General features: G+C 52.8%; 1 protein-coding gene across 3 annotated transcripts; it reads right to left on the bottom strand.

Annotated features, from left to right (window-relative positions):
- Positions 1 to 253: 253 nt before the first annotated feature.
- Positions 254 to 25921, bottom strand: kansl1b (KAT8 regulatory NSL complex subunit 1b). 3 transcript variants are annotated; one of them, XM_084676982.1, is made up of 15 exons: positions 25903 to 25921; positions 25120 to 25221; positions 18633 to 19890; positions 7808 to 7949; positions 7195 to 7287; positions 6151 to 6257; positions 5640 to 5796; positions 5335 to 5503; positions 4973 to 5167; positions 4643 to 4816; positions 4125 to 4306; positions 3855 to 3982; positions 3452 to 3676; positions 2862 to 3108; positions 254 to 2013 (listed from the first exon to the last, which is right to left on the bottom strand). In XM_084676982.1, the coding sequence occupies exons 3-15, from the start codon at positions 19781 to 19783 to the stop codon at positions 1783 to 1785; spliced, it is 3201 nt and encodes a 1066-aa protein (XP_084533108.1). In that variant the 5' UTR covers positions 19784 to 19890; positions 25120 to 25221; positions 25903 to 25921; the 3' UTR covers positions 254 to 1782. The 3 variants fall into 3 exon arrangements, with proteins under 3 accessions (XP_084533108.1, XP_084533109.1, XP_084533107.1); XM_084676983.1 differs by lacking the exons at positions 25120 to 25221; positions 25903 to 25921 and adding an exon at positions 23766 to 24254 and having other exon boundaries at positions 3855 to 3976; XM_084676981.1 differs by lacking the exons at positions 25120 to 25221; positions 25903 to 25921 and adding an exon at positions 23766 to 24251.
- Between the last annotated feature and the right edge of the window lie 231 nt (positions 25922 to 26152).

The following is a 26152-nucleotide window of genomic DNA, read 5'->3' as shown; positions in this document are numbered from 1 at the left end:
GTTTGGTTTGACTCATGACTGTCTAGCTTCATTATTGCACATAAATGTTCTCATCCAAGCAGTTACTGAATAAATTAACGTGTAAAACATTCAACCATGAACTTTTTAATGTAATGATGTTCAGGAGAACTTGTCCTTATGTATCGCTCGTTGTGTGGGTCTGCCTCGCTACGGTCTGTGGACGTGGAGCGTGGAATGTGTTTACATCGTGTCATTTCTTTTTTGGGTGTTACAGACCGTGAGACGTCACATGTACAATATAATCCACTTTTATTCAGAGAAGCACAAACGATGTCTGTCGAACTCCACAACCATCCAGAAAAAAACTGTTTGTATCTGCTTTCGCTTAAGGAAAAAAAAGTGTTTAATATCCTGTATGTGTCTCGTTTCTATGCAGCCAGGGTCGCTACGAACCTGAACACCAAACACAGTTAAGAATCAAAACAAAAGTATTTACAAAATATAATATTCTTTTGTACAAACTATTACATGCTAGGGGATATAGCAGACCCAGCCACCCTCACCACAGTGGAAACTCTAAAGTATGAAAATAACTCACAACAAAACATGGTGCCAGATGACTCACTATGGTAACACACTGACAGAGAGGAGAGAGGGGAGGTAGGGAGGAGGGGAGAGAGGGGAGGTAGGGAGGAGGGCAGGAGGGGAGAGAGGGGAGGTAGGGAGGAGGGGAGAGAGGGAAGTGGGATAAGGCGAGGAGAAGAGAAAAGAAAGGAGTAGAGAAGGAGAGAAATGTGCTGGTTGGGCAAGGCTGGGGGGGAAACCATGACTGTAGGAGACTAAAAGAGAGGAGAGTGAAAGAGAGACTGACACACAGGAGAGACAGACAGAAGTGAGACAGACAAACTGAGGGAATATGGCTGGAGAGCAGGGAGACAGACACAGACAGAAAGACAGACAGACTGAGGGAATATGGCTGGAGAGCAGGGAGACAGACAAACAGACAGACAGACAGACTGAGGGAATATGGCTGGAGAGCAGGGAGACAGACAAACAGACAGACAGACTGAGGGAATATGGCTGGAGAGCAGGGAGACAGACAGACAGACAGACTGAGGGAATATGGCTGGAGAGCAGGGAGACAGACAGACAGGAGAGAGACAGACATCTGAAGCTGAAGGACCGGGTGACCAGGTGACCGGGTGACCAGGTGACCAGCGGTGCCAGGTAGAGCCTCAGGATAGGGTGTGTGTGTGTGTGTGGGTGTTGAAGGACGAGGGTGTGTGTGGGGGGCAGGGGTGTGTGTGTGTGTGTGTGTGGGGCGGGGGGTGTTGGAGGAGGCTGTGGGAGAGGGGGTCATGTTAGCTACTGAGTTGTCTGAAAGACATCACATGATGAGGGGGGGGGGAAGAGCCCTGGAGCAAGTTGAAATTCCACCAATAGCAAGCTGCGCCTACCAAACCCCGCCCACGCCGGTCTAATGTCATCGTGGAGGAAGGAGGTCTGATCTTCTCTCTGCACCTTCCATCTGTTGGTCTTCCGGTTCCATCTCTCCGCCCTGTCCCTCTCCTGATGGATCTGGGCTCTCACCATGGCTGGGAAGGACGGGAGAGCGGTGAAGAGCAAACAGCAGCCGTCCTCTCTCCTCCCACGGTGGGCCTTCAGGGTGGAGGAGGAGGTGGTGGTGGAGGAGGTGGAGGAGGAGCAGATGGAGGAGGAGGAGGTGGTGTAGGAGGAGGTGGTGGAGGAGGTGGTGGAGATGGTGGAGGTGGAGGAAGAGGTGGTGGAGGAGCTCTCTGAGGGGGGAGGGGACGTCAGGCTTCATCGCGGGGCGTGTCTGTGGGCGTGGCCTGTGGAGGGTTTCTGCTTGCTGGCTTGCTCGGGCGGGGGGAGTGGGGAGGGGAGCGGGGAGGGCAGGGGGGAAGGCGTGCGGCAGGTGGAGGGGCGACGCAGGCTCCGGTACGGCCGCTCTCCCTCCTCCTCTGGCTCCTGCTCCGGCTCGCCGTCCAGGGGGAAGGAACGCCGTTCCCACGGCAACACCGGTAGGAGCACCTGGACGAGAAGGAAAAAGACAGATATATATATATTTGTTGTTGTGTTAAATTCCTGACAACTACGTTGCTGCAAGTAGTGTTGTTTTTGGCGACCTGTTTTAATTTGAGTTTTAGTCTAGTCTGACACTTAGTGTCGAGCTGTCATTTTAGTTTTTAATAGTTTTAGTCACGTTCATGCTCTTTTTAGTCTAGACAAGTTTCAGTCGACTAAAAGTCTGAGCATTTTAGTGTTATTTTAGTCAGACTTATCCATGACTATTTGTCTAGTTTTAGTCAACAAAAACGGATGACATTTAGTTTAGTTTAATCAAATTAAAATTGTAATTTAGTCTCTAAACTTCAATCAAAACAGAAGTAGTCTAAGCAGTAGTCTCGGGAAGCATGTTAATGCCAAAACCATTTGTTTAATGTATTGGTCTAGAATAAGGTATTCAAAGTCATGTTGTTGATGCCAAATTCAGTTCACAGTGATTACTATGTGAATGACAAAACTAGCTACAGTATTTGGCCAACAGGGGATGCTTAGTACACATGCAGTCAGTCAGGTAGGAAGAACCCACTTTACACTCTCTCATACAAACACACACACACACACACACACACACACACACACACACACACACACACACACACACACACACACACACACACACACACACACACACACACACACACACACACACACACACAGTACACACACACACACAGTACACACACTAGTCACACGTGTTAACCCACTTTACACTCTCTCGCAAACAAACACACACACGCTAGTCACACACGTTTGTCTCAGTCGTTTTCAGCTCCAGTGGCTAACATCTAAAGTGAGACACATTAGGGGAGTACCTGGTCCTCGTACGAGGTGTCGGGCGTGGAGCAGCGCGTGTCGTCGCTGGAGACCAGCCGCTGGGGGTCCCTGGCCCCGGGGGGGTAGGGGGCGAACGCCATGTCTGGGCTGGCTGGGGAGCAGGGGGAGGAGCCATAGTCCTGGAGTGCCTGGAAGTGGGAGGAGTCAGGGGAGGAGGGCTGTGGGGTGGAGGGGGTGGTGCAACACAGCAGGGGGGTGGTGCGGCCGTCCACCGACTTGTAGGACCTGCAGGGGGGGCAGGAGAGGAGAGGGCGGGGCCACAGGAGAGATGACAGGGAAAGAGGGAACATCTGTTAACACAAGGCTGACATGAGTCAAAACTTTAACAGAGCAGAACATGTAGTCTCTTTGCTGAAAGACAGAGGCAGGAGATGAGTCAGAAGTAGACAAAGAGCTCAGAGACAAGACAAAGCAAGAAGAAACAGCAGAAGAAAGAGAGGGAGCATTAGGGAGACACAGCAGGGAGGAAGTGGAGAGTGAAACAGATGGCCAGATAGTATCAGAGAGAGATTCAGACAGACAGACAGACAGAGACAGACAGTGAGACAGACAGCTGAGTGGTGCGTACCTGCTGCCCCTCCTCTTGGCCACAGTGCTGGTGGTGGTGGCTGTGCTGGAGGAGACAGCAGCCCAGCGGTATCTGGTCCTCTCCTGGTCCTCACAGGGCTGGTGGAGCCTGGAGAACACCTGGTCAGACAGGTCTTCTACCTCCACCCCCTCCTCCTCCTCCTCCAGCTCCCGCTCCTCCAGCCTCTCTACAGGGAGTCTGGAACACACGTCCACCTCACGCCAGCTGGGGGAACAGACCACACAGCTCAGGGCGTGCTCCAGCTGTAGTGTGTGTGTGTGTGTGTGTGTGAGAGGATATGTGTGAGCAAGTGTAATAAGGAGAGAGAGAGAGAGCCATAAATATAACCTTAGCCTAGTAGGCCTAGCTGTAGTGTGTGTGTGTGTGTGTGTGTATTAGAGACCTGGGGGTGATGATCTCCTTGTACTGCAGCTTCTCCACCCGTGTGGTTGCCGCCACAGACATGGGGATGACGATGTTGTTGATGTCAAACGAGCTCTCGCCACGGCGACGGCGGGTGGGCTGCTGTTGCTAGGGGGGGGGGGGGGGAATGATGCTGTCAGTCATCAACACATCAGCACCTCTACAGGGATGCAGCACACACACACACAGCCTGCGTACACTGCAGCACACACACACACAGCACACGTAGGTGGAGGAGGATGGTCCTCACCAGGGAGCAGTTGAGAGAGAAGGGGCCGGGGGCCTCGAAGGAGGATGCCAACTGCCGGGCCAGCGGACTGTAGGCCTGGGGGGCGGCGTGGGTCAGGTGGGGGCTGAGTGCGTGGGAGGAGGTGTGGAGGCCGGGCAGAGATGGGTACGGGCTGCCTGAGTCCATATACAGCTTAGACAGAGCTGGGGCGAGGAGAGAGAGAGGGCGAGAGAGAGAGAGAGGGCGAGAGAGGGGGGGGGGAGTGGGCCAGCATGAAGAGAGAGGAGGGAAGGGAAGAGTGGGAGACATAGGTTTAAAATACATTTCTCACCGGCAACACATTAATCCAAAATAGACTCCTATAGATGCAGTGACACAGTGAAAGCGAAACAGAAAGGGAGTGAAAGAGAGAGAGAGAGAGAGAAAGAGTGAGAAAGGAGAGAGAGAGAGAGAGAGAGAGAGAGAGAGAGAGAGAGAGAGAGAGAGAGAGAGAGAGAGAGACAGGGAGAGAGAAGGGGGTGAAGAACAGGGGTTCTCACAGTCCATCCTGTCCAGAGAGAGCTCGGGGCGTGGCCTCTTGCGTGGGTGGGGCTTGTCTGTGCTGTGGGCGTGGCTGCGTTCTCCCCGGTAGTGGGGCTGCAGCGAGGAGCCCTGGAGGCTGTGCAGCTGCTGCCTGTGCAGCTTGTCTGACCGGACCCTGGAGTGGGGGCCACCTGGGGGAGGGGGAAGGCTGTCATGGTTACCTCCTTAACAACACAGAGCCCAGTGTGGCTGTGGAGGAACAGCTTAGCCTCTCGAACCCAGACTGGGCCGGGCCAGGCCAGGCCAGGCCAGGGAGAGATGGTGTCTGTGTGGCGTGAGGGACTCACGGCCAGAGGAGAGCAGGGAGCTGGTCTTGTGTCTGTTCTTAGAGAAGGAGGAGGTGGAAGAGAAGGAGGAGATGGAGGTGGAGGTGGAGAGTCTGTGTTTCAGAGACAGCTTCTTCAGGGGCTTCATCTTGTTCAGAGGACGGCTGTTCCACTCCGACTTCAGCATCCTCTGTAGGTGAAGACCCATGGCCACATCTGGAGAGGGGGAAAGGGGAGAAGAAAGACTATTGAAACACCCATGTGTAATATGCCACGTGATCCAGCCTCCAGCTGGTCTCTCCTGGGTGCAGGGGCGGGGTCTACTCTCTCTCTATGAAGACATCCCAGCTTGCTGGCAGGCTGCTTGCTTGCTAGCGGCTTACCGTCTGAGAGAGAGAGGATAGGGTGCAGGCTGGTGTCCAACTGAGCCAGTCTCTCCAGCAGAGGGCGATCATACGGGCCCTCCGGCCCAGAGGAGGGGCTGCGGCCGCCACAGGTCACACACTGTGGGTTGAGCTCACACACACACCAACACACACCCTGACTCTGCACCTGGAGGAGAGGACACAGGTGCTGTGGTGTCAGTCAGGCTGTGCTCAGGTTATCCTGAGCCTGTGCTCAGGCTATCCTGAGGCTGTGCTCAGGTTATCCTGAGGCTGTGCTCAGGTTATCCTGAGGTGGGGCTGACCTTGCGGTGGAGGTTGTTGAGGCTGGAGGGTCTGAGGAGGCGTCGTTTCTTGTAGCTGAGGAGAGGCCGTGTGCGGGCTGCAGTACTACCCTGCTCCTGCAGGGGGAGCTGTGTCTGGCCTCGCTGATCCTCCAGCTGAGCCGAGGAAGAATGAAAGCTGGAGGAGACACAGCTAGTTATTTTGGACGCGGAGATATGGAGACTAACTCCAGCACACGGCCTGCACACCTGTTACTGCCCTGGGGGTCTGGTGTACCACGTCATCACCCCCTGAGTGACGTCATCTGGGTTAGTAAGGGGTGTGGTGCTCATTTGATGATCGTTTTCACTTTCCTACAGTCGGTGTCTGTCCCTGCTCTACTCACTGGTAAACACTTATAACACAGCTCATGATCCCAGTGTTGCCAAGTCCTGTCACCAGCTGCTAGTTAAAACACACACACTGTGACACACAGCAGCTGTTACCACATGGATTGTGTCTACACACACACACACACACAGTGGGTAGTACCTGTTGATGACACCGTTGACCTGCCTCCCGGACACACACCCTTTCCTTGGGCCCGTTTCCATGGAGACTGAGCCGGAACTGCCCGTCCCTGCGTCCAAGCCGCGCTCCTGGAGACAGAGGAAGGCAATTGGCATGGTTACCATGACAACGTCCCCCCCCTCTCCCCCCACCGCCTTTCTTTCCCTCCCATGTCTGTGTTCCTCCCCCTCTCCCCTCTAGAGTAGAAGTGTGTGTGTGGGGGGGAGAGAGAGGCAGAGAGAGAGAGAGAGAGAGAGAGAGGAGCAGGTAGAGAGAGAGCGAGAGCGAGAGAGAGAGGGAGGGAGGAGAGAAGGAGCAGGTAGAGAGAGAGAGAGAGAGAAGCAGGTAGAGAGAGAGCGCTAGTCTTCCAGGAAGAGGAGTGCACTAAAGAGGCAGGAAGGTACACACCACTTGGCAGGGTGCAACAAAGACCACTGTGTCTCCACCCCTGCCAACGAGCCCTCTCTTCACCCCCTCTCTTCTTCCATCCCCCCCCCCCCTTCTCCATCCTCCTCATTCCCCCTTCACTCACTCAATCATCCATCCCTACTTCCTCCTCCCTACATATGGAGGTATGGTTTAGTTCACATGTAAAACAGGCTACTAGGCTGCCTGCCTACTAGGCTACAACAGACTGGTTTTAGGTTGGTGCTGAAGCCTAGTTTAGTGTAAAAAACAAAACCTAGAATCAACACATGTAGTACATCAATATTGCTTCTAGCCAAGTAGGCAAACTAGCTGAGGTTAACTGACTGAATTACAACGGATAGCAAGATTAGCTACATTTGCCCCAAATGGATTGATGTCTATACCTCATTATGTAGAACTTCAGAGTTTTATGGCAAATACTCACAAAATGTGCACATTTATCTACACTTTAGGAGCTACAGTTAGCTTGAAGCTCATTCAGCATTCTGTTGCTACGGGTGACCAGAGAAATCTGACCCTCTGTGTTTTGCTGACACATTCAGCCTGGGGCACAACAGAAAGTGACCTGACCACTGATGTACTCGACTGACTTCTTACCTGTGTAACCTGGACAACGGCAGGCTCCGCCTTCACCTCCCCATCCTCAGCCAATGAGTCGGAGAGCGTGGGGTCCCCCAGCAAGATGGAGCCCTGTGATAGGTCAGAATCATGGTTAGCAAGAGAGATGCAGAGAGGATTGGCTGCTTGCTGGGTTGATGGGGGGAGGTGGAGAGGAACTTGGTCAGGCTGCATGAGGGGGACAAAGTTTGAGAAGAATGAGCTGTGTGTGTGTGTGTGTGTGTGTGTCTATCACCTCTATCAGTGATGTAAAGACTTAAATGTTGCCAGGGCAACGATGAGAAAGGCTAGTGTTACCTTGACAACCTACAGCAGTGTTGTGGACAGGGTTCCAGTGGCCTACTTTGTAATAGATGTTAAAGTCTTCTTGAGCTGTGTGCGTGTGCGTGTGCGTGTGTGTGTGTGTGTGTGTGTGTGTGCGTGCGCGTGTGTGTGTGCGTGTGTGTGTGTGCGTGTGTGCGTGTGTGTCTGTGTGCGTGTGTGTGTGTGTGTCTGTGTGTGTGTGTGTCTGTGTGTGTGTGCGTGTGCGTGCGTGCGCGTGCGTGTGTGTGCGTGTGCGTGCGCGTGTGTGTGTGCGTGTGTGTGTGTGGACCTTGCTAAGGCGTAGCTGGCGGTAGATGTCTGTGTGCTGTCTGATGCGGTACTCCAGGTCTGACACGTGAGCCTGCAGCCAGCTCCAGTGGCTGATCAGGGAGGCTCTTTCCAGAGCGTGGCGACCCTCCGCACGGCGCCACCTGCTCACACACACACACACACACAGGGGGAGTTAGACAAACAGTCACCTGACTGGTACACAAAAACATCTCTGATCTCTGTCTCACAGACACACAGCAAACACACATAACTCAGCAAGGCGCACACACACACACAGGCAGCTGTGCCTCAGTAAGATACACACACAGCTCCCTCCCAGCTGATCTGTGTGTGTGTGTGTGTGTGTGTGAGAGAGATGAAGGAGGGTAAAAGTCTCAGAAATCAGAAGAGAGAGAGGGTGAAGGGCAGGGTTAGAGATGGAGGGAGAGACCATGGGGTAGAGAGAGAGCAGCTTTGTTCTACAAAGACAGGATTACATAACCTGCTCTGTCCTTAAGATACACACTCCTCTCCTTTTTTCTCTCTCCCCTCTCCTCTGTCCTCCACCACCTCCCCTCTCCCTTAAGAGCTGCATCCACCCTCCATCTCTTTCCTCAGATTGTCCCTCTAATCGGTGGGCAGATACATAATGAATAGATCCCTGCCTCTAACCAGACTCTTTCCAGCCAGACATTTTACACATGGAGGAGAGAAGGGAGGGGGGTGAACAGGATGGAGGGGGAGAGGGGAAGGCTGTGAGCAGCTGCAGTACCATCCGGAGCCAGCAGGGGCAGCAGAGAGAGGAGAGGGAGAAGAGCAGGGTAGTAGGTCACATCATACGCACACATGCACACAGACTACAGCCAGAGGACTGCATTATATGGTGCGTGTGTGTGTGTGTGTGTATATACACACACACACTTTGACCTTGGAAAAAAATGCCTTGTCTGACTCATTGCCACACCTGTCTTTCCGGTTCTCACCCAGGAGTTGCAGCTGATGTAGTTGGTGTGTGAGTGTGGTGTGTGTGTGGTGTTTGTGGTGTTTGTGAGTGTGTGTGGTGTTTGTGAGTGTGTGTGGTGTTTGTGAGTGTGTGTGGTGTTTGTGAGTGTGTGTGGTGTTTGTGAGTGTGTGTGGTGTTTGTGAGTGTCTGTGTGTCCTTTCAGAGCCAGTGGAAAGCTTTACTGGACAGTAAACAGAGAGACCCCCAAATGATGTCTAGCTATAGCCAACCCAGATACAGCAATGTGCCTCCCTCTCTCCCCCTCCCTCTCTCTCTCTAACAGCATGTACACAAGCTAACAGGAAGTGAGAGAGCAGTGAAGTCAGCAACAGAACTGCCTCCCAGGAAGTCACACAAACACACATACGAGGAGAAAACCCCTGTGCCCTTTTCAGACCACATCAGCACCAAAACACCTGCTGCTACAGAGAGCTGGGCAGAGGGGAGGGAGGGAGGGAGGAGCAGGGGAACAGCAGGGGGCCAGGAGGAGAGAGACGGGGGAGATGGAGACAGAGAGGGACAGAATAAGAGGGGTCAAGAAAGAGGGAAAACAAGGGACGAGAAGAGAGAGAGAGAGAGAGAGAGAGAGAGAGACAGAGAGAGAGAGAGACAGAGAGAGAGAGAGAGAGACAGAGAGAGACAGAGAGAGAGACACAGAGAGAGAGAGACAGAGAGAGAGAGAGAGAGAGACAGAGACAGAGAGAGAGATAGAGACAGAGAGACAGAGAGACAGAGAGACAGAGAGACAGAGAGACAGAGAGACAGAGAGACAGAGAGACAGAGAGAGAGAGAGAGAGAGAGAGAGAGAGAGAGAGAGAGAGAGAGAGAGAGAGAGAGAGAGAGAGAGAGAGAGAGAGACAGAGGCCTGGCTCACACCTGCGTTCAAGTTGCTCTGGTCACAAGTGAGCAGCTCTAAGAGCTTCTGGTCACTCCGTGCATTAAAGTGCACCTCCAGATAAAACTCAAGTGACCGCTTCCCCATTCTTTAATGCAATGAAACACATACATCATCCTTGTTTGCTAAGACCAATGGCGTTATTGACTTGCATGAAGCCATGTCTAAAAGAACCAAAAGAGGCTTGGTCTATACATTTTTGCCTGTTGTTGCCTTCGTGGCACCTGCAGACTTGCTGAGTATGTCACGCGAGGAGGTCATCCTGGTTAACCAGAGGACGGCACGTCTTCAGTCCCTCAGCGAGGCCCACAACACACTGGGGCTCACAGCCCACAGGGATTCCATGTGAACAACTGTTTCTCGATGCTTGCGCTGGGTGCTTTCACACCTGTACCTCACCCTGCCCCCCAGAGACCCTGTACCCTGCCCTGCCCTGCCCCCCAGAGACCCTGTACCCTGCCCTGCCCTGCCCCCCAGAGACCCTGTACCCTGCCCTGCCCTGCCCCCCAGAGACCCTGTACCCTGCCCTGCCCTGCCCCCCAGAGACCCTGTGCCCTGCCCTGCCCCCCAGAGACCCTGTACCCTGCCCTGCCCTGCCCCCCAGAGACCCTGTGCCCTGCCCTGCCCCCCAGAGACCCTGTACCCTGCCCTGCCCTGCCCCCCAGAGACCCTGTACCCTGCCCTGCCCCCCAGAGACCCTGTACCCTGCCCTGCCCCTCAGAGACCCTGTGCCCTGCCCTGCCCCCCAGAGACCCTGTGCCCTGCCCCCCAGAGACCCTGTGCCCTGCCCTGCCCTGCCCCCCTGAGACCCTGTACCCTGCCCTGCACTGCCCCCCAGAGACCCTGTACCCTGCCCTGCCCCCCAGAGACCCTGTGCCCTGCCCTGCCCCCCTGAGACCCTGTACCCTGCCCTGCACTGCCCCCCAGAGACCCTGTACCCTGCCCTGCCCCCCTGAGACCCTGTACCCTGCCCTGCCCTGCCCCCCAGAGACCCTGTGCCCTGCCCTGCCCTGCCCTGCCCTGCCCCCCAGAGACCCTGTGCCCTGCCCTGCCCCCCAGAGACCCTGTGCCCTGCCCTGCCCCCCAGAGACCCTGTGCCCTGCCCTGCCCCTCAGAGACCCTGTGCCCTGCCCTGCCCCCAGAGACCCTGTACCCTGACCATGCCCCCCTGAGACCCTGTACCCTGCCCTGCCCCTCAGAGACCCTGTACCCTGCCCTGCCCCTCAGAGACCCTGTACCCTGACCTTGCCCCCCTGAGACCCTGTACCCTGACCTTGCCCCCCTGAGACCCTGTACCCTGCCCTGCCCCCCTGAGACCCTGTACCCTGCCCTGCCCCTCAGAGACCCTGTACCCTGACCTTGCCCCCCTGAGATCCTGTACCCTGCCCTGCCCCCCTGAGACCCTGTACCCTGCCCTGCCCCTCAGAGACCCTGTACCCTGCCCTGCCCCCCTGAGACCCTGTACCCTGCCCTGCCCCCCTGAGACCCTGCCCTGCCCCCCTGAGACCCTGTACCCTGCCCTGCCCCCCTGAGACCCTGTACCCTGCCCTGCCCCCCTGAGACCCTGCCCTGCCCCCCTGAGACCCTGTACCCTGCTCTGCCCCTCAGAGACCCTGTGCCCTGCCCCCCTGAGACCCTGTACCCTGCCCTGCCCCTCAGAGACCCTGTACCCTGCCCTGCCCCTCAGAGACCCTGTACCCTACCCTGCCCTGCCCCTCAGAGACCCTGTACCCTGCCCTGCCCCCCTGAGACACCAGGAGTGGAGAGGGCCACAGAAGAAGGGCAACCACTCAAGGACGAATATGGCTTTCCACGAGCGCAAACACACTTCATGTCAGACCGAGAGGCAGGCCACGGCCCTGGGGGCAGGCCACGCCCCTGGGGGCAGGCCAGGGCGACAGAGCAGGTCTTCTGGGCATGTCTGTTCCTGTCCTGCTACCAACATGGCAACCTGCTGAATCATCCGGGACGATCGTTTACTGAGCCCTCATCCTTCTCTCATCAGAAACGACACGTTCGGTTTTCTCCTTACAAAAAAGGCAGAGCTCTGAGGGCTAATCCACTCTGACCAACTCAGCATTCCATGAAGTTCCAGAAATCCCATCGCCCGTGGCAACACTGAAGGGAAAGCGAGGGGGGGAGAGAGACGGAGAGCAGAAGGAGCTGTGTGTGTAGTCTGTGGGTGGGGTCTGAAGAACAAAGGGTTTGATGTTGTGAGAAAGCCACATCCCTCCCCCTCACAGTCACATGACCAGACTCCATGGTGCTGCAGACAGAGAGAGAGAGAGAGAGAGAGAGAGAGAGAGAGAGAGAGAGAGAGAGAGAGAGAGAGAGAGAGAGAGAGAGAGAGAGACAGACAGACAGACAGACAGACAGACAGACAGAGAGAGAGAGAGAGAGAGAGAGAGAGAGAGACAAACAGACAGAGAGACAGAGAGAGAGATAGATGAATGGGGGAGTTGAGAGGCTGGTGAAAATACTGCTGAAACTAGTGTGAGAGAGGCTAGTGTGAGAGAGGCTAGTGTGAGAGAGGCTAGTGTGAGAGAGGCTAGTGTGAGAGGGGCTTGTGTGATCAAGAAAGGGTGGTGAAACTAGAGGAGAGGGCAGATTGAGGGAGGGAGGGAGGGAGGGAGGGAGGGAGGGAGGGAGGGAGGGAGGGAGGGAGGGAGGGAGGGAGGGAGGGAGGGAGGGAGGGAGGGAGGGAGGGAGGGAGGGAGGGAGGGAGGGAGGGAGGGAGGGAGGGAGGGAGGGAGGGGTGAGTCTGGGAATGGCCTGCTTCTCACTTCCTCTTCCTCCTGGAAAATCACTGGCAGCAGTCAACTGTCCTACTCAGTTGAGACCAGTACAACACCAGCAGGTTATCATAGCAGCAGTTGAGACCAGTACAACACCAGCAGGTTATCATAGCAGCAGTTGAGACCAGTACAACACCAGCAGGTTATCATAGCAGCAGTTGAGACCAGTACAACACCAGCAGGTTATCATAGCAGCAGTTGAGACCAGTACAACACCAGCAGGTTATCATAGCAGCAGTTGAGACCAGTACAACACCAGCAGGTTATCATAGCAGCAGTTGAGACCAGTACAACACCAGCAGGTTGCCATAGCAGCAGTAGAGACCAGTACAACACCAGCAGGTTATCATAGCAGCAGTTGAGACCAGTACAACACCAGCAGGTTGCCATAGCAGCAGTAGAGACCAGTACAACACCAGCAGGTTGCCATAGCAGCGCTGTGAGCAGCAGGCTGTAAGATGCTGTGTGTTGTCATGGGGATGGAGATGGTATGATGACAGCGCCAGGTGGTAGAGAGGCCGAGGGGTGTGGCCTGCCTGACCAGGAAGCCACTCCCCCCTACAGTGATAGGACATGATCCAGGATGGAGCAGGAGAATGAGAACCATCTGTAGGCTTTACATTCTCCATCACGGAACACACACCAGCACAATATCATGTCCTGTTGGAGGACGCTGGTAGACAGGACCTGCATCACCCACAGGCTCATCTGCACAACACACACACCAACCAGACAACCTGACACACACACACACCAACCAGACAACCTGACACACACACACACACACACACACACACACCAACCAGACAACCTGACACACACACACACACACACACACACACCAACCAGACAACCTGACACACACACACACACACACACCAACCAGACAACCTGACACACACACACACACACACACACCAACCAGACAACCTGACACACACACACACACACCAACCAGACAACCTGACACACACACACACACACACACACACAACTTGGTCTGTCAGCAGTCTTCCACCATGTTGCTTCTCGTCAGTGAGACACATGGTTGAACTGCCACGTTCAGTGACCTCCCCCATCCCGCAACACCCCCTCCCCCATTCCCCTCCCCCTCCTCAACACCCCCTCCCCCATTCCCCTTCCCCTCCTCAACACCCCCTTCCCCATTCCCCTCCCCCTCCTCAACACCCCTCCCCCCCCTCCTCAGTAGTAGCCTGGTTTGGAAGATAAGGCAGTGTAAACTGTAACAAGCATACCCCATCTTCTGTGTGTGTGTGTCACACACAGTCATCTAAGGTTGCTCCACAGATAACAAACCTGATTCAACATTCTGGAGTGACCAACTGCCAAACCCTAGCCCCTCCTCCTGCAGGAACCAGCTCCTAAATGTGCCCACTGTTGTGTTCACAAGCTGTGAGGGAGTGGGTCCTCTAATCTGTGGTCGTCTTAATCTCCAGACTGATTAGTGCCTCGTGTGTTAAACTACAGCCGTGTCTGTTAGTGATCCATCTGTTGAGGTAAACAATGACAACAACAATACCTACATTCTTCCATCTAGTAAACAAAACCCAGGATCGTGCAATGGTGGTATATCATTTATGGTGTATTTCATCTAGGCCTACAAAAACTAAACCTACAACTTCTAGCTGAAACCAGCCCTGGTCCTACAGGCTGCAGGAGATCCTGTCACCATAACCCTACAGGCTGCAGGAGATCCTGTCACCATAACCCTACAGACAGCAGGAGATCCTGTCACCATAACCCTACAGACAGCAGGAGATCCTGTCACCATAACCCTACAGACAGCAGGAGATCCTGTCACCATAACCCTACAGACAGCAGGAGATCCTGTCACCATAACCCTACAGACAGCAGGAGATCCTGTCACCATAACCCTACAGACAGCAGGAGATCCTGTCACCATAACCCTACAGACAGCAGGAGATCCTGTCACCATAACCCTACAGACAGCAGGAGATCCTGTCACCATAACCCTACAGACAGCAGGAGATCCTGTCACCATAACCCTACAGACAGCAGGAGATCCTGTCACCATAACCCTACAGACAGCAGGAGATCCTGTCACCATAACCCTACAGACAGCAGGAGATCCTGTCACCATAACCCTACAGACAGCAGGAGATCCTGTCACCATAACCCTACAGACAGCAGGAGATCCTGTCACCATAACCCTACAGGCTGCAGGAGATCCTGTCACCATAACCCTACAGACAGCAGGAGATCCTGTCACCATAACCCTACAGACAGCAGGAGATCCTGTCACCATAACCCTACAGACAGCAGGAGATCCTGTCACCATAACCCTACAGACAGCAGGAGATCCTGTCACCATAACCCAACAGGCTGCAGGAGATCCTGTCACCATAACCCTACAGACAGCAGGAGATCCTGTCACCATAACCCTACAGACAGCAGGAGATCCTGTCACCATAACCCAACAGACAGCAGGAGATCCTGTCACCATAACCCTACAGACAGCAGGAGATCCTGTCACCATAACCCAACAGGCTGCAGGAGATCCTGTCACCATAACCCTACAGACAGCAGGAGATCCTGTCACCATAACCCTACAGACAGCAGGAGATCCTGTCACCATAACCCTACAGACAGCAGGAGATCCTGTCACCATAACCCTACAGACAGCAGGAGATCCTGTCACCATAACCCTACAGACAGCAGGAGATCCTGTCACCATAACCCTACAGACAGCAGGAGATCCTGTCACCATAACCCTACAGACAGCAGGAGATCCTGTCACCATAACCCTACAGACAGCAGGAGATCCTGTCACCATAACCCTACAGACAGCAGGACCCTGCAGAGCAGGGGAGCAGGGGGGAGAACAGAGACCATGTGTTGCTTGGTGACGCTGTGACTTGGAGCAGGTGTCAGGTTGGGAGACAGACATCAGCTAAGAACAGAAGGGGAGGGAGGAAGGAAGGAAGGAAGGAAGGAAGGAAAAACAGGACAGAAAAAGAGGGCAGAGAGAGAGACAGAGACAGACAGAGAGGGAGACGGAAAGAGACAGCGAGAGAGAGAGACACAGACACCAAGATTGAGACATTTCCACCCACGTTAACTATGTAACCTAACTGGTTGAGGAGGAAGTAGAATTAGCCAGGTGAGGTGAGGAACAGGCTGAACAGGAGACAGCAGGAAGACAGCAGGAAGACAGACAGACAGACAGACAGACAGGACAATCATACCACAGACCAGACCAGACCAGCAGTAATAGAGGGGAAAGATAGAGGGGAAAGATAGAGGGCTGCTCTATTGTTTCTCAGCAACAAAGCAGCACAGGAAGTTTTTCTAACTCAACAGGAAACCACCACTGCTGCAAAAATGACAATAAACAAAGAATTGTAAACCAATCAGAGCTAGGCTTCCACATACACACACACACACACACACACACAGTAGAAAGGAAAAGTGGTACAGAAGGAAGCAAGGAGATGAGGTAGACAGGAGGAGAGGGGAGGAGGTAGAGGAGAGGGGGTGGAGAGGGAAGGAGGTTGGTAAGAAAGTTTAAAGGAAAGGGTTGGAGTAAGGTTGTCTGTAAATGTGGGGAAGAGAGAGAAAGAGAGGTGTGTGTTTGTAATCACAAATAAACCACAGACCAAATACAAATGAGGGTGGAAAAAACCAGAAGACAACATTCCTTGGTCCTCCTCCCAAACAGCAGTGGCCCAGGCCAGACCCAGGCCAGGCCAGACCCAGACCAGACCCAGGCCAGGCCCAGGCCAGACCCAGACCCAGACCCAGACCCAGGCCCACTTGTTATTGCCAGACCAGACCCAGCATCAGGATCCATGACTCCATATCAAGATCTCTCCTCCATAAAAACACCCATGTCTGCCACACAGCACGTGTACAGACGTCCCTCACGGGCCCTCCCTCTCAGACCAGCAGCAGACGTGACACGTGTTCACTGCATGATGCGTGTGATGTGTTGTGGACAGTGCAGGACACCGTGGTGAGCTCAAAGGGCTCGTGAGGAGGGAGGGGGGGGGGGAGGAGGAGATAAGGATCTTCAGGTGTGGTCGCACCAGGAGAAGTATGCTGAATTTACAACGGTGGTTCTCAAAGCAGGTTCCGCGAACCACAGTCAGGACGTCCGCAAAATAACTTGTCAAATTATAAAATTGTACTGTATCATTAAAAAGTGAAAAAAGATATAATAATCTACAGATGGGCACCATTAGCACCAATTAAACAAGCATATTCTTTCCAGTGAAGAGCACAAAAGGATATTCTGAATGGCTGCTGCAATAATGGGGGGGTCCTTGGAAAATGTTCTGCCCTGTAAGGATCCCTGGCCCCAAAGAGAGTCCCTGATTTCCAACACACAGGTACACAGGTACCCAATCAAACACCTCAGACGAGCATATAGGGAGTTAAACACCAGACAGGCTTCACATGACCCTGGTGTGGTTGGCAGGGCTGCTGCTCCTTTAACAGGCCTGTCTGAAGTGGAACAGGATCAGGTCTGGACGTGGTTACTGGAGCCTAGGCCTGGATGTTAGTAAATAGCCCCCCCCCCTCACCCTCCAGTCTACGGTAACTATGAGTCATCAGTGGTCTGTGTCTCTCTGTGTCTCTCTCTCTGTGTCTCTCTCTCTGTGTCTCTCTCTCTCTCTGTGTCTCTCTCTCTCTCTCTGTCTCTCACTCTCTCTGTCACTCTCTCTGTCTCTCACTCTCTCTGTCTCTCACTCTCTCTGTCTCTCACTCTCTCTGTCTCTCACTCTCTCTGTCTCTCTCTCTCTCTGTCTCTCTCTCTCTGTGTCTCTCTCTCTCTGTGTCTCTCTCTCTCTCCCTGTGTCTCTCTCTGTGTCTCTCTCTCTCTCCCTGTGTCTCTCTCTGTGTCTCTCTCTCTCTCCCTGTGTCTCTCTCTGTGTGTCTCTCTCTCTCTCTCTCTGTGTCTCTCTCTCTCTGTGTCTCTCTCTCTCTCCCTGTGTCTCTGTCTCTCTCCCTGTGTCTCTCTCTCTCTCCCTGTGTCTCTCTCTCTCTCCCTGTGTCTCTCTGTGTCTCTCTCTGTCTCCCTGTGTCTCTCTCTCTCTGTGTCTCTCTCTCTCACTCCATCTCTCGGCCTGCATCTCTGTCTCTCTCTACGCTCCAGGGTCATAATCTGGGACTAACCCTGTTAGTTCTTATGCAATCACCATGTGACCAGATGTAGGTTATCCCCATGTGGCTGGCTTTAGCTCTTCACACACACACACACACACACACACACACACACACACACACACACACACACACACACACACACACACAAAAAAGAGCCAGTCAGACTAGGTCTAGCCTTGAAGACAGACAGGCAGTCAGATAGATTAGGTCTAGCCTAGAAGACAGGCAGTCAAAGGGACAAGCATAGCCCAACAGACAGTAAGCCAGGCAGTCAGACAGACAGGAAAACAGTCAGCCAGCCAAAGGAAAGAAATGAGCACAAATAGATTTGCTAACACTGGTCCACAAAGCATGAACAGCATCCTGCTTTGCAGGCCTGTCTCCAATGCTCCATCTTCCCCTCCAGCATAGCAGTGACCTGCAGCTGAACCGTGGAGCTGGTATCCTGGGTGAACTGGATCTAGTTTGATCACACTGGAACCAGGGTGACTCACATCCTACTAGATCACAACAAACATCCCATCCAGGCTCCTTACAGCCCCCATGAATATCACCACCTCTGTCTCTCTCTTTCCCCGGCAGCTTTCTACCATTTCTCTTTCACAATCATTCCTCTTTTACCAGCTCCATCTGTTTCGACTCTACACTCACTCAAACTATCATTACCTCTCTTTCAAGCTCTTGTATTCCCCTCCTCACCTCTATCTACCTCGCTCCCTTCTAACCCTCTTCCTACCTCTTATCTTTTATCTTCATCTCTCTCATCTTACATGGTTCCTGCCTCCATTCCTTCTCCATGGTGACACAGATCCCCCCCCCCAAAAGATCCACTTCCCTCCAGAAGCAGAGGGAAGCAGAGAGAAGCAGAGGGAAGCAGAGGGAAGCAGAGAGAAGCAGAGGGAAGCAGAGGGAAGCAGAGGGAAGTAGAGGGAAGCAGAGAGAAGCAGAGAGAAGCAGAGGGAAGCAGAGGGAAGCAGAGGGAAGCAGAGAGAAGCAGACTCACAGTGACACGTGGCGCTGGTCCAGCTCCGCCCTGCCAGGCTCATCCTCCTCCGCGTCCGTCTCCCCTCCTGAGCTGCTCGCCGTGGCGTCCGAGTCAAACCCCGCCTCCACGCCGCGCAGCACTGCGCTCCCGCTCACGTACAGACGCTCCAGCTCCAATGGCGTGGAACCCTGCTTCAGCAGCCGTCCAATCCCGTCCCTGTCCTCTTGGCCCCTCCCCCGGGCTCCGCCCCCTCCCACGGTGTGCTCCAATAGGCCGTGGAGCTGCTGCTGGAGGTGTCGCTCCACCTGCTTGGCCTGCACCACCTGCAGGCGTCTCCTCAGGTGCCTCAGCCGGCCGGACATCTCCCCCTGCCGGCCCTGGCTCTGCTGAGCCCGCTCCTGCAGCCACGCCGAGCCCTGGACCAGCCCCTCCGGCCCCACGTCCAGCTCCCCGGCGCCCGGGCCATCCTGGCTGGTCACCGGGCCCCCGGTAACCAGCTGGAAAGGGGTCTCTGTGCCTCCTCCAGCCCCCAGGTTGTTGCCGACACCTTCCTGCCCAGTCACGGTGGTAGCGGGGGAGGAATAGTCCTGGGTTAGCGACGGAGGTCGGTCTGAAGGCTCGCTGTGCGGGCAGCTGGAGGGCGTGGCGGCGGTCGCCAGGGGAGACCGCCGTTTAAGACAAGGTGCTGGATCGGAGGACACTCCAGTCTGGGGCTCCGCCCCTCCTCTGACGGGAGCGTGCTCTGTACAGGCCGTGGTGGTCTGGGGGGGGAGGGGGGAGGAGTCTCCATTCAGGGTGGGGCCGAGGTTCCTGCCCTGCTTCTTGGCCTGGCCGTTGAGGGGGGGCTGGGCCGGGGTGTGTAGGGATCTCCTGGGGGGTCCAGGGGCGGGCAGCAGGCTGGGCAACAGGGCCTGCAACTTGGACGACGGCACAGGCGTGACATCAGAGCAGAGGTAGGAGGCCACCAATGGCTGCAGTTTCCCTACGCCCCTCCCTGCTTCCTCCGCCCTCCTGCCACGCCCTGCCCCTCGGGGGCTGATGTTGTCGGAGTCCTGGCTGGTCTCCGTGGCGCTGGGGGAGAGGGCGGAGGAAGGCTGGGCCAGTTTGAAGCGGATGCGGTGGGCTGCTTCGTTGGGCGCGTCGGTCAGAGCTGGCGCCATGGCAGCCATGCAGCGCGGGGAGGGGGCCGGCCAGTAGGGGGCCTCGCCCGGGCCTGAGGCCAGCTCCACCACACCAGCCCACTGCTGCTCCTCCTGAGGCCCGGGAGGGGGAACACCTGGGGGGGCAGAGACGGAGGGAGGCAGGGAACAGGAGAACATCAGACACTGTGTTCAATAGAAAAGCCAAACACACACACACACACACACACACACACGATCACAGCGCTACAAGACCACTTTTTCACAGACTACACATCCTGATTCGGGCCCTGTGCTCCGGGCCCTGTGCTCCGGGCCCTGTGCTCCGGGCCCTGTGCTCCGGGCCCTGTGCTCCGGGCCCTGTGCTCCGGGCCCTGTGCTCCGGGCCCTGTGCTCCGGGCCCTGTGCTCCGGGCCCTGTGCTCCGGGCCCTGTGCTCCGGGCCCTGTGCTCTGGAGGTCGTACTGAGCAGGAGGAGGCTGGCGACAGTCCCAGGACATGGTGTACGAGAGCAGAGCTCATGAAGATGGGTTGCAGGGTGGGCAGGTGGCTGCCTTGGTCCACATCTTAACCCCCTAGAAGACTGGTAACCACACACTGGCTGTGTTCAGAGGGTTGTTTGTGGGCGTGGCTGGGGACAGGAGTTGGATGGAATGGGGCGGTAACCTAACTCCCCAGATGGTCTGTTACACATACTCAAAAAATACTTGGCAGGTGATTGGATGAACCATGTGTCAATCATCGTCTATCACAGGCTAACAACCATGTCAATAGTTGCCAGTAGTTCCTCAGAGGGTGTTGATTGGTCCAAACCAATGTGGTTTGGGCAAAAAAGAGGAACTTTGGCAAGATGGATTCTCATGCGGTAGTGATCTCGAGAACCCAGCTGTCTCATTAAGTTGTGGAGGGGGACCAGATGTGTTGGTGAAATCCAGAAGTGTATGCTGCTGTGTGTGTGTGTGTGTGTGTGTGTGTGTGTGTGTGTGTGTGTGTGTGTGTGTGTGTGTGTGTGTGTGTGTGTGTGTGTGAGAGAGAGAAGGGAGGGCCACTGCACAGTAGCAGCATCCATGTTAGCATGGGCTGCATGAGCTAACAGCTGATAGCACCAATGTAGGTCAAAGCCTTTGCATGACTGACAGCCCCCACATGCTGACAGCTCCCAGACAGTGTATGTGTGTGTGTGTGTGTGTGTGTGTGAAGAAGACACTACCCTCAAGTCAGACTCCACAGCATTTATCCCACTGTGTGATTGTGTATGGTGTGAGGGTTTCCTTTCGTCACGGACACCTAACTAGACAACATCAACCACTCAGTGTTCACTAAAAGTGTGTGTGAGTGTGTGTGTGAGTGAGTGTGAGAGAGAGACAGTGTGGAAGTGAGAGAGAGTGAGGCTATACTAGACTGCAGTGCTATCCAGTATGCAGGTGGTACTAGTGGACCAGAGATAGAACAGTAACACTGCTACTGATCTTTCTATGGAGTGAAAGTTCTCGAACACCGGATGTTTATTCTGCCTGCTGGCAGGGGCCAAGTCACTGGCACTATCTACCGCCCTCATCTGGGCTAATGGTGTGTGCGTGTGCGTGTGCACGTGCGTGTGCGCGTCAGCCTTGACCGGCAGCTACAGAAGGTTCAGCTGTGTCAACTGACAGGATGACACAGCAAGTGGGAGCAACCGCCATGATGTCACAAAGTTGAAACGAAATGTTTACTATCGAAACTCTCCATTATCTCTCTCGCACACACACACACAAACGTGTGAAATCGTTTCTGTCGTCTGAGTGAGCACCAAATCCACCCTAATCTGTTCCTTCTGTAACTGACATCAAACTGATACTTCATAAAGTACAAGGTCTACAAGGAGCGGAGGCCTGGTTTGTAGATTGAGGTCATGAGAAACCGCAACTGAACCAAACAGTGATAACAAATGTTAATAAAACTAAAATGCCTTAACTACATAAAGTTCAGTCCTTTCCGTGGGAATTTTTTTTTTTAAATAGATAAAATGTATATACTAGATCTCTCTTACATTAGGAATTGAAATATAGTATGCATTTAGGAATACTTCAAATATATAAATTATTGTCATAACATGACTGATTGAAGGTAAATAAAAACTAACATGACAACACCACCTCCATCAGTGCTTGACATACGTTTCTCTCCCTGATACCAGGATGTTTGTCTGGCTGCAGTGAGGGTGAAGCAGCCATTCATGAGCCAGGCTGGAACCCTGTCTGACTGCAGTGAGGGTGAAGCAGCCATTCATGAGCCAGGCTGGAACTGTCAGAGACTCCACAACAACTCTGCTGGGAGAAGCCAGGCCTACTACTGATGAAGCACACCAGCACGTGGCTGGAATTGGGACAAGGCTGTGTGTGTGTGTGTGTGTGTGTGTGTGTGTGTGTGTGTGTGTGTGTGTGTGTGTGTGTGTGTGTGTGTGTGTGTGTGTGTGTGTGGGGAAGACAGGCCGGGTACCACTCACCACCAGACAGGCTTCTGAACTCCCCTGGCTAGCACAGCCATTCCCAATCCCCTGGACAAACGCATGTTCAAGCTCACACACACACACACACACACACACACGCACGCACACACACACACACACACGCTCGCTCACACACACACACACACGCACAACAACCCAGCAGCAACAAAAGTCAAGATCTAACATTCCTCTTGCAGCAGTATTTTCAGTGAACAATTAACCAAGCTAATTATTAGTGATGAGAAGTCTGCAGGAAGACAATCCTACACACAGACTACCCCCCCCCTCCACATCCCTGAGATCCGGTGATGTTGGAACCATCGGACGACGAGCGCTGAGATAGTTCCCTCCATGCCAGGGACAGTAACGCAACACACGCTTATATAACGGAAAACTACTGGTCGTCTGGCTGGGCCTGGTGGATGGGTGAACGTGCTATCGGAGGATCGCATGAACGAGGAGAGAGGGGAGAGGAGAGAGGAGGAGAAGGGAGAGGGGGGGCCTGCAGTGAATATGATGAAGACACTATCTGCACTGTCACTCCTGCCTTCGTCCAACTGCAATCAAGATCAGTGAATAAAACGACTGATTTCAATCCAGCTAGGTCGCCATCAGTCCAGTGTGACCATGGACTAGGTCTTAAGAGCAGAATCTGGATAAGGATCAAAATAGAAACTCATCCCAATCCCTTTTTAATTAATTACGAACGAATAGACTCCATTAAAAACAGCTCTAAATTTAGGATCGTCCTTGCAGGTTTAACTGCTAGTTTTACAGAATATTGCAACACAAGCTGTTGCGTTATCAGGGGCGGGATAAACGCATACCTTTCCCCACGATGAGGTTTATACATTTAATGACAAACACAAACCTGTAGGCTGGCCAGACTTGATTGATATAAAATATTTACCGTGCCAATTAGTATAACGTGGCGCCTGTACGTGTTTATGCGATTATATAACCCCGTTGTAATTCCTAGCTGTGAGGAAATAGGTCCAAAACTGTTATGGGAATGGGTGTTACCGCATTCATGGGCCACAACATTCAAGGATTACGGTGAAAGACTACAAATATTGTCGGTAGCGCTGGCGTCGGCTCGACAGAATTGCTTGGGTGCGTACCGTACCGTAGCCTACATAATGCACGAGCAAGTTCAGAATGCGGCGAGCTGCATTTCTCGTGGGCAGTGGAGCGGGCTTGCAGACCCGCTGTTTCCAGATGCATTTCACCATATAATGAGACTGAATGAGAGATCTTCTCTATGACAAACTTGACATTGATACGCGTAGGACAAGATAGTAGGCTATTTCCATATGGCGAAATGCCTTAGCCTACGTCTGGTTGCATTTGCAAAATGTAGCTTATTTTCTCTTCCCCCGCTCCGTAACTTCTGTCAGATATAAACTAGTGGCCTACTACTTCCTTGAGTAGGTAGGCGGTTGTTATCTAACAAGCAAGAGGCAAAGTTCCTTCTGTTTTTTTTACCACAAAGATAAAAGTGACAAAGAAAAAAGGAGGAACCTACCACGTGATGAGAACCCAAGTCCGGGGAAATTGTAGAATTAAATCCCCGCCGCGGATAGGTAATCGTGTGTGCGATCAAGGTGCATTAAAAAAGAAAAAATCATTTGTTGCAAGACCGCCTATTCACAAAACCCGAAGAGTGCGCTCTAATTCTGAAGCCAGTATTGCTCCCGGAATCACGAAATGGGCGAAACAACGAATAGTTCAGGAACCGCGTCAGCCTGCTCTCCGTAATTAGAGATGCGGTGCAAATCTAGTAGATTTTCACACCGGTTCTATTTCCAAATATACTCAGTTTGTTCGTCTCTTATTCCGAGATGATTTTTGTTGTCAGGTTTATATGCAATTCCCCCGTTAATCCGTTATTCTCGTTGCCGTTTCAGGGAGAGCGTCACACGGAAAATGGCGGCTCGGTCCTCTCTCTCGAATTTCAGGTCTGACAAACAGAGCCGTAGAACGTCTTTGCGGCCGGCGGGAGACATTGCTCATACTCGCCACTAGAGTAGAACAGCATCGAGGACACGCCTGTGTCCGCAAGAGGGCGACAAAGATACAGCCCTGCCCTTCTGTTGTCCTCCATCATGGCCCAATCATGTCTCCGGCCTAGGGGGCCTGGCCTGCTCGCGTGGACTGAAGGGTCCAAACGTACACTCTTCAAACAGCTCATCAAAAGCAACAAGGAAACGAGTAAAACGAAAAGCGGGTGAGCGCCAGTCAACATGCAGTAGTGTACCTTACCCATAGCATCAGCAGTTTGTCTAAGACAGCAACCTTCTTTAAACAACCTCATTATCATATAGTTCATCAACAACATGGCCTTTTCTGGCTCAATTCTACAGTCTCCATTCTGACTGATTCTACTTTAGGACTTCAGCCTAACCTGCATTTCCTCCTGATTCATCGCCTGTCGAGAAATATGGCCGTGAATCCATACGGCGGGAATGACAAGAACTGGTCCACATGTTTGACATTCCATTCCGTAAAAAAATTATTAGATCATGTTTTTGATGAGCTGAACAGGGACATTTTATTATAAAGCCGTTACTGACCAGTCGTCGCTAGTGTCGGTGCGCCATCTCGTGGTAAGAAATACAAACTCCCTCTGAGATGGCCCAAAGGCAGCATCAGAACAGCAGCGGTTGTGTGCAATGGTAATCCAGCTGTCAGCTTTACTCACGAGCGGACAGATTTCCTCTCACCCGTAATAATAATAATAATAATAAAACACTAACGTTCCTATTTTCAAGCACTAATGTGTGTCTAAATAAACCAGTGATGATATTTTATATCAAAGGCTTGGATATAAAATATCATCCATTGAATATTAACTGACCAGTCAAGAGTAAAATACATACCTCAGAACAGCGAGATGGCTCTGCCATACGTATATAATCTCCATTTTGTGGTTACCCATGTCACTGCGCCCAACAATCATCCTGGTAGACTGTCAACCCGTTCTAAAACACCGAACAGAAGAAAATTGAGTTAGCGACAGTACCCGTAACTTTGATACATTCGTCAGAATATTCGTTTATAAAAAAAATTATGAGACAGTTCATTTAAATATATAGCTTATAACAAACAGTACAGTGCTGTTATGATGCCACATTGATGGGATGTAGCTGGTAGCAAAGTTCCATGACCTGAATGTGACCGCAGGGACTGGGGAGAACGGACGGCGACTATCACTGAACTCAGTGCTGTATCATTTAGTGCTAGTTAGCTGGCTTATCAACGTAAATATTTTAAACAAAATATTCTGCAATCTAGTGTTCCCTGTAAAATATAAATAACTAAAATATAGAGACTTCAATATTAGTTATAGATTCTTGTATATTTTGTAAAATAACTACAAAGTTGTTTGCTATAGTTAGCAAGCTATCTCTAGACAGCATCGGTAAGTTAGCTATCTTGTTACTGACATAGCTTGCTAGCTAGCAATATCTCCAGTAAGCTAGCAGGCTAGCAAGCTAGCAGCAGCTGACCGACACATTGGCCTGTTGACTGGAACCCCGAGACAGTTTTACCTTTTAATTTTAATTTGAGTCGCACAAAAAATATACATTTTGCAAGATAAACTACTTTGGAACTATTTCTATTCATAGTCTCTGTCGACATCGCCAGTTTTCAATATTTACCTGCAATAAACTCAGTTTTATGTAAGAGAGTAGAAAACTCGCCTTCGCTCACCTGCACAAGTCGACCAGTCTTGAACCGGAAATGCCCGCCTGTGCACGTCTGTGATTGCACAGTTTTGTAAAACAAGCACGGTGATTTGCTGATGTACCTGCCACTCAGTACAGATGAGCCCTCCATTGAAAGTAAATAATACTGAAGTTTATCAGATATTCTCAAAATGTTCAAGCACGAAAACATTTTAATTGAACA

This window comes from Hypomesus nipponensis, chromosome 17, assembly GCF_054491055.1.
Source record: "Hypomesus nipponensis isolate SF chromosome 17, ASM5449105v1, whole genome shotgun sequence".
Classification (NCBI taxonomy): Eukaryota; Metazoa; Chordata; class Actinopteri; order Osmeriformes; family Osmeridae; genus Hypomesus; species Hypomesus nipponensis.
The sequence above is the reverse complement of the archived record's forward strand: the minus strand, read 5'-3'. Positions and strand labels throughout refer to the sequence as shown.